General features: G+C 34.1%; 1 protein-coding gene across 1 annotated transcript in view; it reads left to right on the forward strand.

The window, feature by feature from the left end:
- The window catches only part of LOC145254720 (coiled-coil domain-containing protein 22 homolog), a 66,041-nt gene that overhangs the window by 34,559 nt on the left and 17,381 nt on the right, over positions 1 to 14,101 (forward strand). The window contains exons 8-11 of the mRNA XM_080113445.1: positions 3,056 to 3,256; positions 4,482 to 4,544; positions 8,707 to 8,946; positions 13,338 to 13,454. Coding sequence (XP_079969571.1) covers positions 3,056 to 3,256; positions 4,482 to 4,544; positions 8,707 to 8,946; positions 13,338 to 13,454 — 621 coding nt within the window. The remainder of the gene's footprint in view (positions 1 to 3,055; positions 3,257 to 4,481; positions 4,545 to 8,706; positions 8,947 to 13,337; positions 13,455 to 14,101) is intronic.

The raw sequence follows: 14,101 nt of genomic DNA on the forward strand, positions 1-14,101 counted from the left end.
ACTGAGCACTGTTGCAGTAAATACTGAAAAGATACATAATATATTATTTTATTTTATAATGCTACTAGCAGATGTACCTGGCATTGTCCGGTATTAAATGTAATGTTAAATTCCTTTAAAAAAAGAAAGAAACTGAGACATGTGCATGTGAGTATTATGTTTTTTCTAAACAGTTCACTTCTTGTAAGAAGACAAAACAAAAAAAACACTCAAGCTGAGCTTGAAACCAAAACCTAAAGACAGTGAATCAAGTACGATAACCATTAGGTCAGCTTGTCACAATATTTAAGAGTGTTATCCAGAGTGCCCCTTTTTGGGGAGCTGGATTTTCCCCACATTAAAAAACCAACCTTGTGTCTAACTTTGTCCACGTGGGGAGGCAAGTAAATAAGAACATAAGGAAGCTGTCATATGAACGATTCGCGCATGTGCAGTCATGAAACAATTGACAAACAGATAAAAATCTGATGACCCCCCAAGTATCAATTTTTCAATTTGTACCCCTTAGCAGCCCTTTTTTTTCTGGATGAAAACCAATTAAAAAGTTTTCTACATGTCTGAATACCCCATATACCAAGTTTCAAGTCTGTAGATCAAAAATTTGTTGCGTATATAGGTTGAGAGTTGTCCTCACACACACACATGCATTTTCACTTTTATAGATATATAAATATATAGATAATGTGTATATACATGAAAGAGTAATATTTATGTACACAGAGATATCGAACTATAATATGAACATATTAGAGACAATGTGGAGTGACTGTAGCTAAGTGGTTAATGACACTGAAAACTTGAGTGTAATAGCTTCGGATCTAGTTTGTTCCAGGGAAACACTTTCATCAAACCCCATACCTGACCTTGTGTCTAATCTACTGAAGAGGAGGTAAATCAAGTAACATATTATAGATAATTACAAATTTAAATTAATTAAAAATGTTTATTTTAACCAATTAATTTATTGCATTTATATTTAACTAGCGGGGGTACCCGGCGTTGCCCAGGCGTGGAGGGAGAGGTAAATCGAAACAAAATGGAAAATAAAGAATAAGCGAATGTAATAACCCTGTTTGAATATAACTTTTTTTTTTTTTTTTAAATTGAAAAAAAAAAACCCCAAAAAACAGCGAACGTGATGCAAAATAAAGAATAAGCGAACGATTTTAAACTTCTTTTAAAAAAAAAAATCAAAAAAACAAAAAAAAAACAGCGAACATTATGAAAAAAAAAAACAACAAAAAAATGGCATAAATAACCCTGTTTCAATATTAAAACTTTAAAAATCGAAAAAAAAATATCTGATATCTCGGCTCAAACGTGCAATCTTAAGATAACGACACTGCTACTATAACGACTGGTCTATGACCACGTGAGCAAAATTAGGTTGCTTCTTTTTTTTTTATATTTAAACTAATTCAAGAAAGAACGTTTTTTGCGCATGCATGTTTGGCTAAATTGTCATGAAGGAGCAATTTTTTTTTTGCTACCCCTCCCGGGTGAAAGAATTAATGTTTTTAGCCAGTTTTTCAATATTTGTCGTCCGAAGGGTCGAGCTTCAAAATGATACCAATCTTGTGAAATCTGTTGCCTCTGTTGGCCCTGTCGGTGGGGCATTAGAATACGCCGACTGCCCCCCTGCAGAGGGTAAAATCCCTCAATGGGGGTCCTGGATATGACCTTAAACTATATCCAGTGGTGAGGTCTCAGCTTGTGGGCTTTGGGGAGTGTGGAGCCACTCTTTAATTACCATTGCTCCCAGGTCCACTCTGACCCGGAGTGGTAGTACCTGTTAGGGTCCCAACTATGGGTTAAATAGAAACCGACGTGAAAACAACAAATATACTCTATTAAAAAAATTTTTCTTCAAAATCTTTGGATTCGGCATTAAATAACCCGAAAAGGGTTGATATGCCGTAAAACAAAAACAACCAACCAACCGTTGCCTCTGTCAAAAATTTTAGGCAGATATACAAACATACATACATACATACATTCAAACAGACAGGTGAGATTTATATTATAGATGTAATATCCTATTTTAATTATAAAATCGTATTTGGTACTAATGGAAAGTGCTCTGACAAATTCCAAGCACTTGTACCCACCCGACATAATTACCCCCAACAAATGTGACACAAGACAAAATCCTGCCCCTACACATTAGAGATCCCTAGATGCTGGAAAGCTTTTTAATCTAATAGTTTCTTCACTCAAACTGCTAAAGTTTGGAAATCCCTCCCAGGTTCCTGCTTTCCTGACTGTATTAACATGAATGTGAACAAACATCTTGCTGCTCAACTCCCTATACAGTGTCCCTGCAAATTTTGTCCCAAATAGTAGTCCCCTACATCCAAGTGGCACTGTCATGTTTGCGATGGAATATCAAACAAAAATATAAATGAAAAAAAATTGGCAAAACTTTTTGATATCGTTTGAAAATAGGTTTTTTGTTTTTATTCTAAGTTTTTCAAATTCTTCTACTTCAAGAATATATTTTAATTTCAATATTATTTTCATTATTCAGAAACATTTTTAATTAAAACAAATCTGAGCATTTTTCCACAATAGACAACAGAATGAAAAAGTGGTCAAAAAGGCAAGTATACAACAAATATTACCAAGATGTTATCAAAGGCAAGATAAGTATCACTTCTACCTAGATGGATAAGTTTTTAGTGTTTTAACTTATTTTAAAGCATTTGTTCAGTTAAATAAAAAACAAGTAGTATCAAGGATTGTGTTAGAACAAGAAAAAAAATAGTGGACATGTGACAATCACATTATTCAAGTCTCAATAATCACTCAAAAATAAAAAATTAAACAAAATACTGGTAGCAACATACCCAATAAATGTCATGGTAACATTTATAAGGCCAGTTTCTACCAGTATTTTATCTATTGTAAAAAAAATACCTAAAAATCTTTTTATGTAACTATGATTATTTAATCTATTTACTTGTAAAGAAAAGAAAAAATTTTGATCCACTAAAAATATATTTAAAAAAAAATTTTTCTTGTTCTTTTATATGTATTGTATTTTTGTCACTTGCAGGAATATCGTCATAAAAAGCAAGAAAAGATCCGAAAGCGCGTGTTGGATCAAATTCGTCAAGGAATCGAACATAGTAATATACAAGCAGAGACTCAAGGATCACAAGATCTAAAACAAATTCTCAATTCTATTTCGACTGCAGATGTTCCAAAAGTCAAAGGATCTCGATTCACGCATACCGAGAAATTACAGTTTACAAAAGTAAGTCTGTTTCATTTATAATATTTCTATTTATTTTGTTATTGTAACATTACAGATGAATCTCCACCATGCAAACAAATGTGTTGAGCAGCAGTAGAATATAATACGTAGTAGCAGTGACTGTAGAGATGTCAGTCTCTTTCTTTGTAGCAGAAGTTGTAATAGTTGTCATAGTAAGGAAAACAACACTCATTATCACTGTGGTTTAACAATTTTTTTCAGGTTGCTTTATTTTACTTTACAGTATTACACAGTATTAGTCTTCCATTCCATAGGGGTAGAAGGAGTAAGAAGACTTCTGAAACATGTCTGCTTCTTTTACAAACCCCCCAAAATCTTATTTGCTTTTATTTTTTGATCACTTCTAAAAATAACTTTAATTTGATAATCCCTATCAGCTATCTCTACCCTGCAACCTCTCTCCCACAGAAGAGACGTTGCGAGCCTATCCTTGTTTTATCGTTATTTCCATGGCAGGTGCTCGTCTGAACTCCAATCTCTGGTCCCCCCTCGCCAATCTTTCACGAAAAACACCCGTCTAGCTGAATCCACTGTGAAAAATTTCCTCCACTCTATAGCTGTGCCTAAATCAAAACGCGGATTCCATGAACAAAGCTTCTTTCTTAGAACTGCACGCCTGTGGAACTCTGTTTTGCCTGCCTGCTTCCCACCGGACTACAACTTGGATGTCTTCAAGTCCAATGTTAACAAATTCCTAATGAACCGCCCCCTTAAGTAAACACTTCATCAAATCTCCACACTAACGTAATGTACTTGCAATAACCCTTATCCCTGAGTGGCTTCCGGGCCTTGATAAGTGGTGATCACTGTGTAAAAAAAAAAAAAAAAAAAAAAAAAAAAAAAAATAGTAGAGATTGGAGTTTAAAAAGGCCACTGTCTTATGACTTATCCAATCATGAACCAGCTCCTATGGCCTCTTCTTGACCCAATTTCTGATTTTTATTTTCACTTTTCTTTACTTAAAAATTTGTTTTTCCTTGTGTATCCCAAATCATCTATTGCTGCTGATGGGTCTTACAATTTGTCTCAATTACGATAACTGTTTACATGATCAAACAAAACCATTACACATTTCTTGTATTGTGCCTTTTGTTAAAAAAATATCACAAATATTAGCAACAATGTTTTGATAATTTACAACCTTTGAATAAAATATTTTCTCAATTTCAAGATCTTTTTTTTTTTTTTTTAATACTTAATTTAGGAAGAAGAGAAAATTGCTCAAATATCTGAGGCAGCTGCATCCATGGCAGGAGATACAGAAGAGGTAAGAAATTATGTGTCAAAAAAATAAAAGACTGTCGTTAGCATGCATGCATCATTATGAGTGTCAGAGAAACAACCAGGGCTGATAATTTTTGCTGGCACTTTTACATTTCCTTTTTTAAAAGATTAAGTCCAATATAAATTGTTACGCCATATTGCAACCCTACAGGGGACAGTAGAGATGGGTGATGTAATGAAATGGGTGATGTATTGAGATAGAAAAAAAAAAGAAATTTCCTAGGTTTCTTGGTAATGCATTGGTATTGGGAAGGGAAATCCGTCTTGAAGAGAATAAAATATACTGGACAACGAAATCATATAGGAAATAGCGAGGACAAATACTGATGAAAAATTAACAAACTTTTATTCATATAAAACTAAATAAAATTCAATTCAATTAAAGAAAAAATAAATATATAACTAAGTGAAATAGTCTTATGTCATTCAAATTTTACCAAGAGAAAATATATGTAACCAACATATAACAGTTTATATTCATAAAGAAAAAGTTTGTCTGTTCTGTTTTGAGATGGATCATAAGTTATACGAGAGAGATGTGAGAGAGGGAGAGAGATGAAAAGTTTTGGATGGATAACAAACGGATTTCCTTTTAAAATGTGTTCTTTTGTTTTTAGATTCCTAATGACGGCTGGTGATGTCATTACAAAATGATTTGAAGCGACTCGTGTTATAGTCAGTTCCACTATGAATTGTGACAGTTAGTGGTATCATAACAAAATCATTCATGTCACAGTTGGTCCCTATTTGATTTGTGACTATTTAAAAAAAACAAAAAAAAAACTTGATTCATTGCAATCTGTGTTGGTGATTTTAGTGCTTAGTTAGAATTAAACCTATTTGAAAAAACTAAATTGGAGGAAAAATCTTTTTGGCGTATGTATGTACCCATTACAGAATGAAAATGTTATATTCCAAAAATCACGTGAATTGATAAAGTGATTTTTAGTCCTCCAACAAAGGAAGAATTGGATGACTCTAGTTGTCCCCCCCCTCCCTAGGGGATATTTTTTGGGTAAAATTACCCCCAAATCATTCGTCTATTTGTTCACACTTTTCTCAATAAAGACAAAGACTTGAATTTAAAAAAAAATTTTGCACAAACATTATTCATAGTGAAAGTAAATTTTTCACTTGTTAAGGAAGGGGACTTCGCATGATCAGTTTGTTTTGTATAGAAAATTTGATTTTTTTTTTTTTTTTTTTTAGCGATTTTGATAGAAAATTGTATCTATTATAAGGCTGATTTTGATCTCTGTAGTTCTAATTGAGTTATCTCTCTCTTATAAAACATGGTGGATCAAAACCTAATGTCTAGCTTCGTCATAAAATATCATTTTCTTAGTTAAAACAAACTACTTGATCAATTTATGTGATTTTTGGAATATGACATCTTCATTCTGTGAGGAGTACGTATGTCATAAAGTATTTAGAATTTTCTATATTTTTGTTTTAAGAATAGGTTTAATTCTAAATAAGCACCATGATTTTTTTTTTTTTTTTTTTTTTTTTTACTGAAGATGAGCAATTAGCTTAACATATATAGTCATGGCGTATGGATTCAACTATGTAGAGTTTAAAATCCATGTGGATCTATTTTTGGTAATTTATGCATTGTTGGGAAAGTCATGAACCTGCAATTTACCCTTGGCTCATCATCATATTCTATTTGACATCTGTTTTACATGATTGGCATGTTTTGGACGGCTTTTGAAAACTCATTTCTAAACTAACCTATCTCTGGCCAGAACCATTTTTAACCCTCTTTCTCTCAAGTTCATTATTATTATTTCCTTACATGTTTTCCTTCTGCTGCCAACTGACCCTGTGACCTCAACTGTTCTACATCTACTAACCCAGGTGCTCTCATTCATTCTTTCAATGTGACCACACAATATATATCCTCACTGCTCTTTGGTCAGGTCTCACTTTCAAAGACGAGGTGCCTTCAATAAGTTTCCAGACTTTTTTTGTATGGGCACTTTTATTAAAAGTACACACATGAAACTTTAGTTCCCTTCCAAGTAATCTCCTCTGGCTGCAATGCACTTGCACCATTCTAAAAAACTTCTGGAAGGCCACATGGAAGTCCTCTTGTGTGAGCCTGTCAATGACTCTTGTCACAGCCTCTTTCATCTATTCAATTGTTTCATAACGACAGCCTCTAAGGCTTTTCCTCACGTCTAGGGAATAACCAAAAGTCACAGGGAGCAAGGTTTGGACTATAGGGAGGATGAGAAACTGTCTTGATGCCCATTTTAGTCAAATAGTCTGTGACAATAATGGAGTGATACACTTTGCACAAATCTTTCGCATGTTCAGTTCCTTGCAAATAATTGTGTGTACAGTTCCCACACTGACATCAAACTGTGCACTTATTGTCTCCATAGACACACAACGGTCCTTATCCATGAAATTCTTTATTTGGCCAATCAACTCTGTTCTTCTGACTTCCTTAATCCTCCCACATCTCATCATTCTCTCACAGACTCTGTGCCTTCCTTGAATTTCTTATGCCATTCAAAAACTGATGTACAATTCATGCAAGATTGTCCAAAAAGCAGTCTGAAGCATTCCATATGTTTCTGTGGCATTTTTTTCCAAGTTTAATACAGACTTTTATTGCATATCATTCTTCTAAAGCATCCTCACGTCCACATTGCATTTTTTAAATTCATCAGCTGTGACATCAGGCTTTAGCAGGGTGTATTCCAATTCCTGCTGTAACTGTTCATTTGAACACAAAATCATAAAAATTGGTCAGTCATCTCATATGATGTATAGCGATAACATACTGAATTTTTAAGTCTACAACTATTTTAAATGCCTGTAAAAAAAGTCCAGAAACTTATTGAAGGCACCTCGTATTATCATACTGTGTACACCTGCCTAATAGACTCTTCTCTTCATTGATAGCAGTAACTTTCTGCTGGGTAGTAATAGCAGGGTAACAGAGCCACTGATGTGTGTTAACAGCAGCAGCAGCTGCATGATACGTATACAAATGACTAAGCCAGTGTGTAATGTGATGTTAGAGCGGAGGAGAAAAAAAAAAGAGGAAGAAAAAAAGAAAAAAAAGAGGAAGAAAAATGCACTGCTTGGTGAGAGGACAGACAAGGCATGCCAGCATGAGATGTGAACATGTGGTGGTGAGAGAAACTTTTAAAGCATGTGTCTGACACAGTTTTATCAACTACATGACGAACTAAGGCACTTTTAAAACAAGATGCAATGCATTGCTGGAAAGTACCATGAATAAATACCTTTTATTTCAACTGAAAAAAACTGAGTCAGATTTCTTTCCTTTTTTTTTGTTGTTTCTTTTGCAATTATCTCTGCATGCAACGCGTAGGTCCATGTAAGTATGTAACATACAATGTTACAGTAGAAATTCCATAAACTTCATCAACTCCTAACTGTTGCAATTGCACCAGCTCCTTTTTGTGCTTCAACTGTATTAGAATTGTAAATAAATAAAATGTGATTGTCAACAAATGTTCTTTTTGACGTGTGTTGCAGTCTTCAATACAATGATAAACATGTGCAGAGAAAAATAATATTGTACTTAAAACATTACAACAAAAAATGAAGTGAGTATCAAATATTCCAACTTTATAGAATACATTTGGTTAAAATATTGCATTTCAAACCCACACACCATATGCAGAAAGCTAAGTCATTGCCATCATTGTTGCAAAAACTTGTGAAACTTTATAATTATTATTCACACCTTGTCAGCTGATTGTTATTGTATGCCCTTCTATAATCCTACCAGACTGAGGGCTTGTCATTCAAAAATCAATGTTTTTTTTGTTTTTTTTTTATATACTTTCCAAAAGTTAACAAAACTGATTGAAGATAGAGGAGGTCTATTTGACTTGATCTTTGTTCAAAATCACTTTTCAGGAACTAACTACTTCTCTCTCTTTGAGCCATATGATGCCATATCTGTTTCTATTAATTCCCACAGTCTAGTAATCTTAACCTCTCTCTGAGCATGTTGACCCCGACTGAACCTTCATTTCCAGTTTATCTTAATTAACTGTTTTATATACTAGTGGATGTACTTGCACAATATTTAACAAAAACGTTTTCATTTTGTTTGTATGTTGTTTAAACTAAAGCAACAACTTTGCTTATTTCAGGACCAACAAACTAAACGGGAGAGCGAAATTCAAATGTTACAAGATGAAATAAATGAAAACTTAACGCAGATTGATATCATTGACACGGACATGAAAAAATTTGCCGCGTCAATTCAGAAAATGAATGAAGAAACTGAAGTGAAGAAACGCGAAAATCTTGAGAAAGAAGAGAAATACCTTGTTAAGAAAAGAACATTGGATTTATTACCTGATGCTGATAACAACATTGTCAAACTTCAGGTGAGTTAACAGCAAAATTCTATTTAGGGTGTTTGCTTTTTTATTTAAAAATATATTTTTTTTTTGTCTACCAATGTCACAATGTATCGGAAGTTTGTCAATCCCACCAAATGGTCTGTAATCTTCGCATTGCCAGAAAACAGCTGAGTCTCTCGTTGACACATAATTAGTTGGATTAATGGATAGTTAGGTCTCTCTGTAGTAGTACTAATCATAGAGATGTTGATCTTTTCCTCAATTAAAAAGAACCACAAATTACTCCACCATTTGCTCTGGTATATACTTTACTTTTTGCAGCAATTTAATGCCAAGTACATTTAGATGAATTGCATTTTCCTAGCAATCACCCTGATGGTAAAGGTGTTCCTAAAATGGTTGTCTATTAACCTTGACTTCGAACACTCTACAGGCAGAGTGCATAGTCTGATCTAGTTGTAAAGATGATCATAGTAATGTAATAGCAGTGATTTTTCTGTATCTTTTCTTATAGCTGCAATTGTGGCTCCTGTTCAGTCTTGAAAGACAATGGATAACCCCTGTAAGGATGGCTACACATGAAATTGATATATTCTCTTAGCAAACCTTTTGTAAATGTTCAAATTTTTTTTTGCACCTATTTGCTAAACATCTGTATGACTCCTCTCAGAGAGTTCACAGTCGATTATTAAAAGATTTAAATCACACACACACACATAAAGAATATATATATATATATATATTCTTTTAGCATTTTTAATTTTGCTAGTGCAAGCCTGACATTGTCATTGTCGAATCAACTTGCATATATCCTCTGAAGTAATTAATTTTTTATTTTACTTTCTCGGTTTTAGCTGAAGTGGAAAATGTAGATGAAAATCTTACAACATATTGAATCGTATTACCTTTTTTATTCATATTTGTTACATTTGATAATATTCAATTTTTGGTGTAGGGCCCATGGATGTACTCAGCATTGATTGGGGAGGAAGAAGTCTAAAATAAAGTGATATTAATTGAAATGAATTTTGTTATATTTGTAATCTTTAGCCTCCTTTGAGACACACCCAGCATTTCTCTGAAATCCTCAAGAACTCAAGAGAATTGCTGAACCTCCGAATTAACATTTCTATTCTAATTCATTAATTTTTTTATTTTATGAATCGAGTAAAGCATTGTATTTCATTTTTTTATGAATGTCAAATGTAAATAGAGCCATGGTATTAACCCTAGGCGGGTTGAACCAGCTTCTCCCAAAGAAGGAAGTGTCTAGGGAATATCAAATTCACACACATTCCCCAGTCACATGTATGTTCTGGTTAGGGGAGATGGCAACATGTTTTTGCAGGACAGTGTCTGTTTTCCTACATATAGCACCTGATATTTCAAAATGGTCATCCATCTGGTACTAACTAGGCTCAACGTTGTTTAATTTTCTGAGCTTCAATCTATATGGTCCCCCCTCGCCAAACTTTCACGAAAAACACTTGTCTGGCTGAAACCACTATCAATAATTTTCCACACTCTTAAACTGTGCCTAAGCCTAAATGTAGATTCCACAAAAAAGCTTCTTTCTTAGAACTGCACGTGTGTGGAACTCTCTTCCGATTGCCCGCTTTCCAGCTGACTACAATCTGATTGTCTTCAAGTTCAACGTAAACAAGTTCTTGATGAACTGTCCCCCTAAGTAATCTAATTTACAAAATTCCCACTACTTAGTTTACTACACTATAATCACATTGACTAATGTATACTCATTAGTCCTTATCCTCGAGTGGCCTCCGGGCCTTGATAAGTGGTGATTCCTGTGTATAAAAAAGAAAGATTTTTGTAATCCAACGAAAACCGGTGTGTCAACATGATTATGCTGCATATGTATACAAATGCAGAAACCACAATAATTTTACACTCTCTTTGATCCAAATGAAATATATGTATCCAAATACCATTGCTAATGTGTTAATAATATATACATGGTTATAGAAGTTTTCTTCAAAACTCAGATATCACAATGTTATTATATACTAACTTAACGACTCAAATGAATTAAATTTAATTTGGGCATGCGCAAAAGTAATAGAAATATGTCGGCAAGTCCATTTCAGGACATTATGCATTTCAACTTGCCGATATATTTCTGTACGCGTTATTCATCCATGCAAACAAATATTTTACTCGTTATAAACCATCCTTGGTGTATGATTACTATTTCCTGTTAATTTTAGTGCTGTGTGAACAGAGTTTAAGAGTTTATTGATTAAATATTTACAGTTACACACACACACACACATACATACATCTACTGTTTTTATTTATATATAATTTTTTTTTGGATGACAACCTTCTGATTAATAAGGCAATGCCATTCTACATTTAATCTCGTGCAATGTAGCATCTGCTGTTGTTATACAGTTCGAAACTGGAATTGGCTCTCCAGACGCAGGCCTGGCAAGTGGTAAGGAGACCTAGGTTACCCCAGTTACTAGGGTACTCCTTTACGGCGTTGCATACAAAGTCCAACAGAAAGGCAAGCCAATACGGTTTAAGCGAGCACAGCTGCAAAAGTTGGCAGAAAAATGTTACAATGCTTCACCATCCGTCTATTGGAATTCCGAACTGGATTTTTTTGTGGGAATTTACTTCCTTAGCCGTTGCCTTTCCAAAAGCATCCATAAGGCAGTGGAGCTATTTGTCAATAACTGGTGAAAATTTGAAAATATTTCCAACTTTGACAGAAATAAAAGAGATCCTCACCGAAGATATGTCATTATATATATAATATTTGTTTATTTTATATCTATTTTCTTATGTTATTTCATATATCACTTTTTTTTAGTAAGAACTGTGATGTTACAAATATGGATTGGGGAAACTTGAGAATTCAAGTTCAATTCCTGTCAAGTCTGGTGGATTCACTTTACGTTCATTTAAGAAAAAATTCTTACGAAAAGGAAATTTAAAGACAGATTCACTTTCATTTACTGCTGTTGTTACCATGTGACCTAGTAGAGTCTGTCACTACTTGAATAAGAATAGCTTATTACAAGGGAAGGAATTATTTAGTGTTGTAAAACTTAAAGAGAATATAATACACAATATGTACCCCAGTACTCAATCCTGCTTCATGGGACTAATTGGTGTAACAAGGCCGTCTCCAGTCCCTAAACACAGTCACTAATCCTTAGTCCTCGTGGCTACACCTTTATCTTTGTCTAGTAATGGATCCTTCAAAATGTAAGCAGACACTTGCTTGTCACTGAAGCTACTGCTCTAATACTCAGAGTGCGCAAAACATGTATGCCCCTAAGTTTGTGTGGCAATACCTTTAGTATGCTGGCTGGTTGTTTGTTGTCAGTTGCTGTGGCTTAAGTTCTTCTCGTAGGTGCTTTGGTGAATGGCTGGTATATCATTTCTCTTAGTACAGTCTTAGGTTGGTTGTGGTGTCAGCGCTGTAAATAACTGGGTTTTCAAATCAAAGCAATTCAATAATAATTCGGAGATCATTTTCTTATAAACAAGAATAATTATTCATAAGATATTTCAGGGTACATTTTGTGCAAAAGAAAGTTAATTCTTCGGGTTCTTAGCAGTTTCAAGATGTAGGATGTTTTCAGTTAGATTTGTTCAAACAGCTTCTCAGTCAGACGAGGAAGAGCTTTTCAACTTAGCTCTTTTGGGGAGGTTATCTAGCCCTGGGCGAGAGCCCAAAGCTGAAATGTGTACTCAGCGATGGCCAGCAGGCAAGTTCTATCTTCATTTACCAAACCCTAATGTTTTTTATGGAACTCTAATTCCAACTACTATGTCTTTAAGATTAGCATTTCCTCCTCTATCATTTGGAGATTACCCTTTGCCTTTTATTGTCTTTCTCTTCTCTTTTCATTATTCTTCTGAATCTCTTTTCATTATTCTTCTGAGTCTCTTTTCATTCTTCTTCTGAATCTCTTTTCATTCTTCTTCTGAATCTCTTTTCATTATTCTTCTGAATCTCTTTTCTTTCTCTTAAATCCCCTTATTTTTTTTCTCTCCCCTCCTCCACTCCAAAGAAATTTTATCATCAACTTTGCTGGAGATCTTTCTATCTTTCAAGTTAATTCTTATCACCTATAAAACACATGGTCTACTGCTGATATCTTGACGCCAATGTCGACTTTACTTTGCTGGGAAATTACTTTTTTTTTTTCTACTATATCAGCAATAAAAGCATATTCATTCTTTTCTCCACAATTTGGTCGATCTTAAACCTTGGGTCAAACACCCCACCTAATCCTTAGCCCATAAGCAAGGTGAGTTGGTATTGCCCAGCACATGCAACAGTGTTACAAATATATAATTAGCATTTAAATAACCATTTCTCAAAATCATTTTTCAGCTTGTGATTTTAATTGTGCCTTGTTTTTGTCTTTAATTTTCAGTCAGTTGTTGATAACAGTGCACAACGACTTGTGAGTTTAGCAACGCAGTGGGAAGATCACAGGGCTCCACTCATCAAAGAATACAGAGAACTTAAGGAATTGAACACTCTGAGAGAGGTAAAAATGGAAATATTTCTTATCTATTACTCAAAGGAAAATTGTAATTTCATGCGAGTGTTCATTGAGCTAAAAGTTAAAAACTACACAAGATATAATTAAAAACCTTGCATCCTCAGATTCAGCATGATCTTGATATGGTAAAAAAAAAAATAGTGTGATGTTCATATGTTTGTGGTCACAAGGGACAAAAATGCATGAGGTAAAAAAAATTACATTTTTCATTCTTTGTATTATTTAGATTCTTCAGACTACTGTCCTCTTAATTGTTATTTTCACAACGTTTTGATTGATGCAACCTCCAGCCTCTTTCAGGTATATCTTGTCATACTTGGGAATCTTTCTGTCAAACTCTGAAATCTATGCAGAATTTCGAATGGAACCGTTTACTTAATCAACAGGGGTGGCATGCTCTCGTTCCATCAGCCATGATTTGGTACTGAGTAATTAGCACTTGTACATCTGAAGAAGGTTGGATATTACATTGTGAAAAATGACACTCAAGATGAGAACAGTAGTCTGAAGAATTCAAATAATACGAACATCAATTCTCATCTCAAAAATTCAGAAACCTATTGTAACGTAGTAGTTACATGTCAACACTCGGGCCCCACACATTGTATGCAGGTAGTCGTAAAGACAAGGAA

Source organism: Euprymna scolopes, chromosome 3 (assembly GCF_053919585.1).
Source record: "Euprymna scolopes isolate OS-2025 chromosome 3, ASM5391958v1, whole genome shotgun sequence".
Lineage (NCBI taxonomy): Eukaryota > Metazoa > Mollusca > Cephalopoda > Sepiida > Sepiolidae > Euprymna > Euprymna scolopes.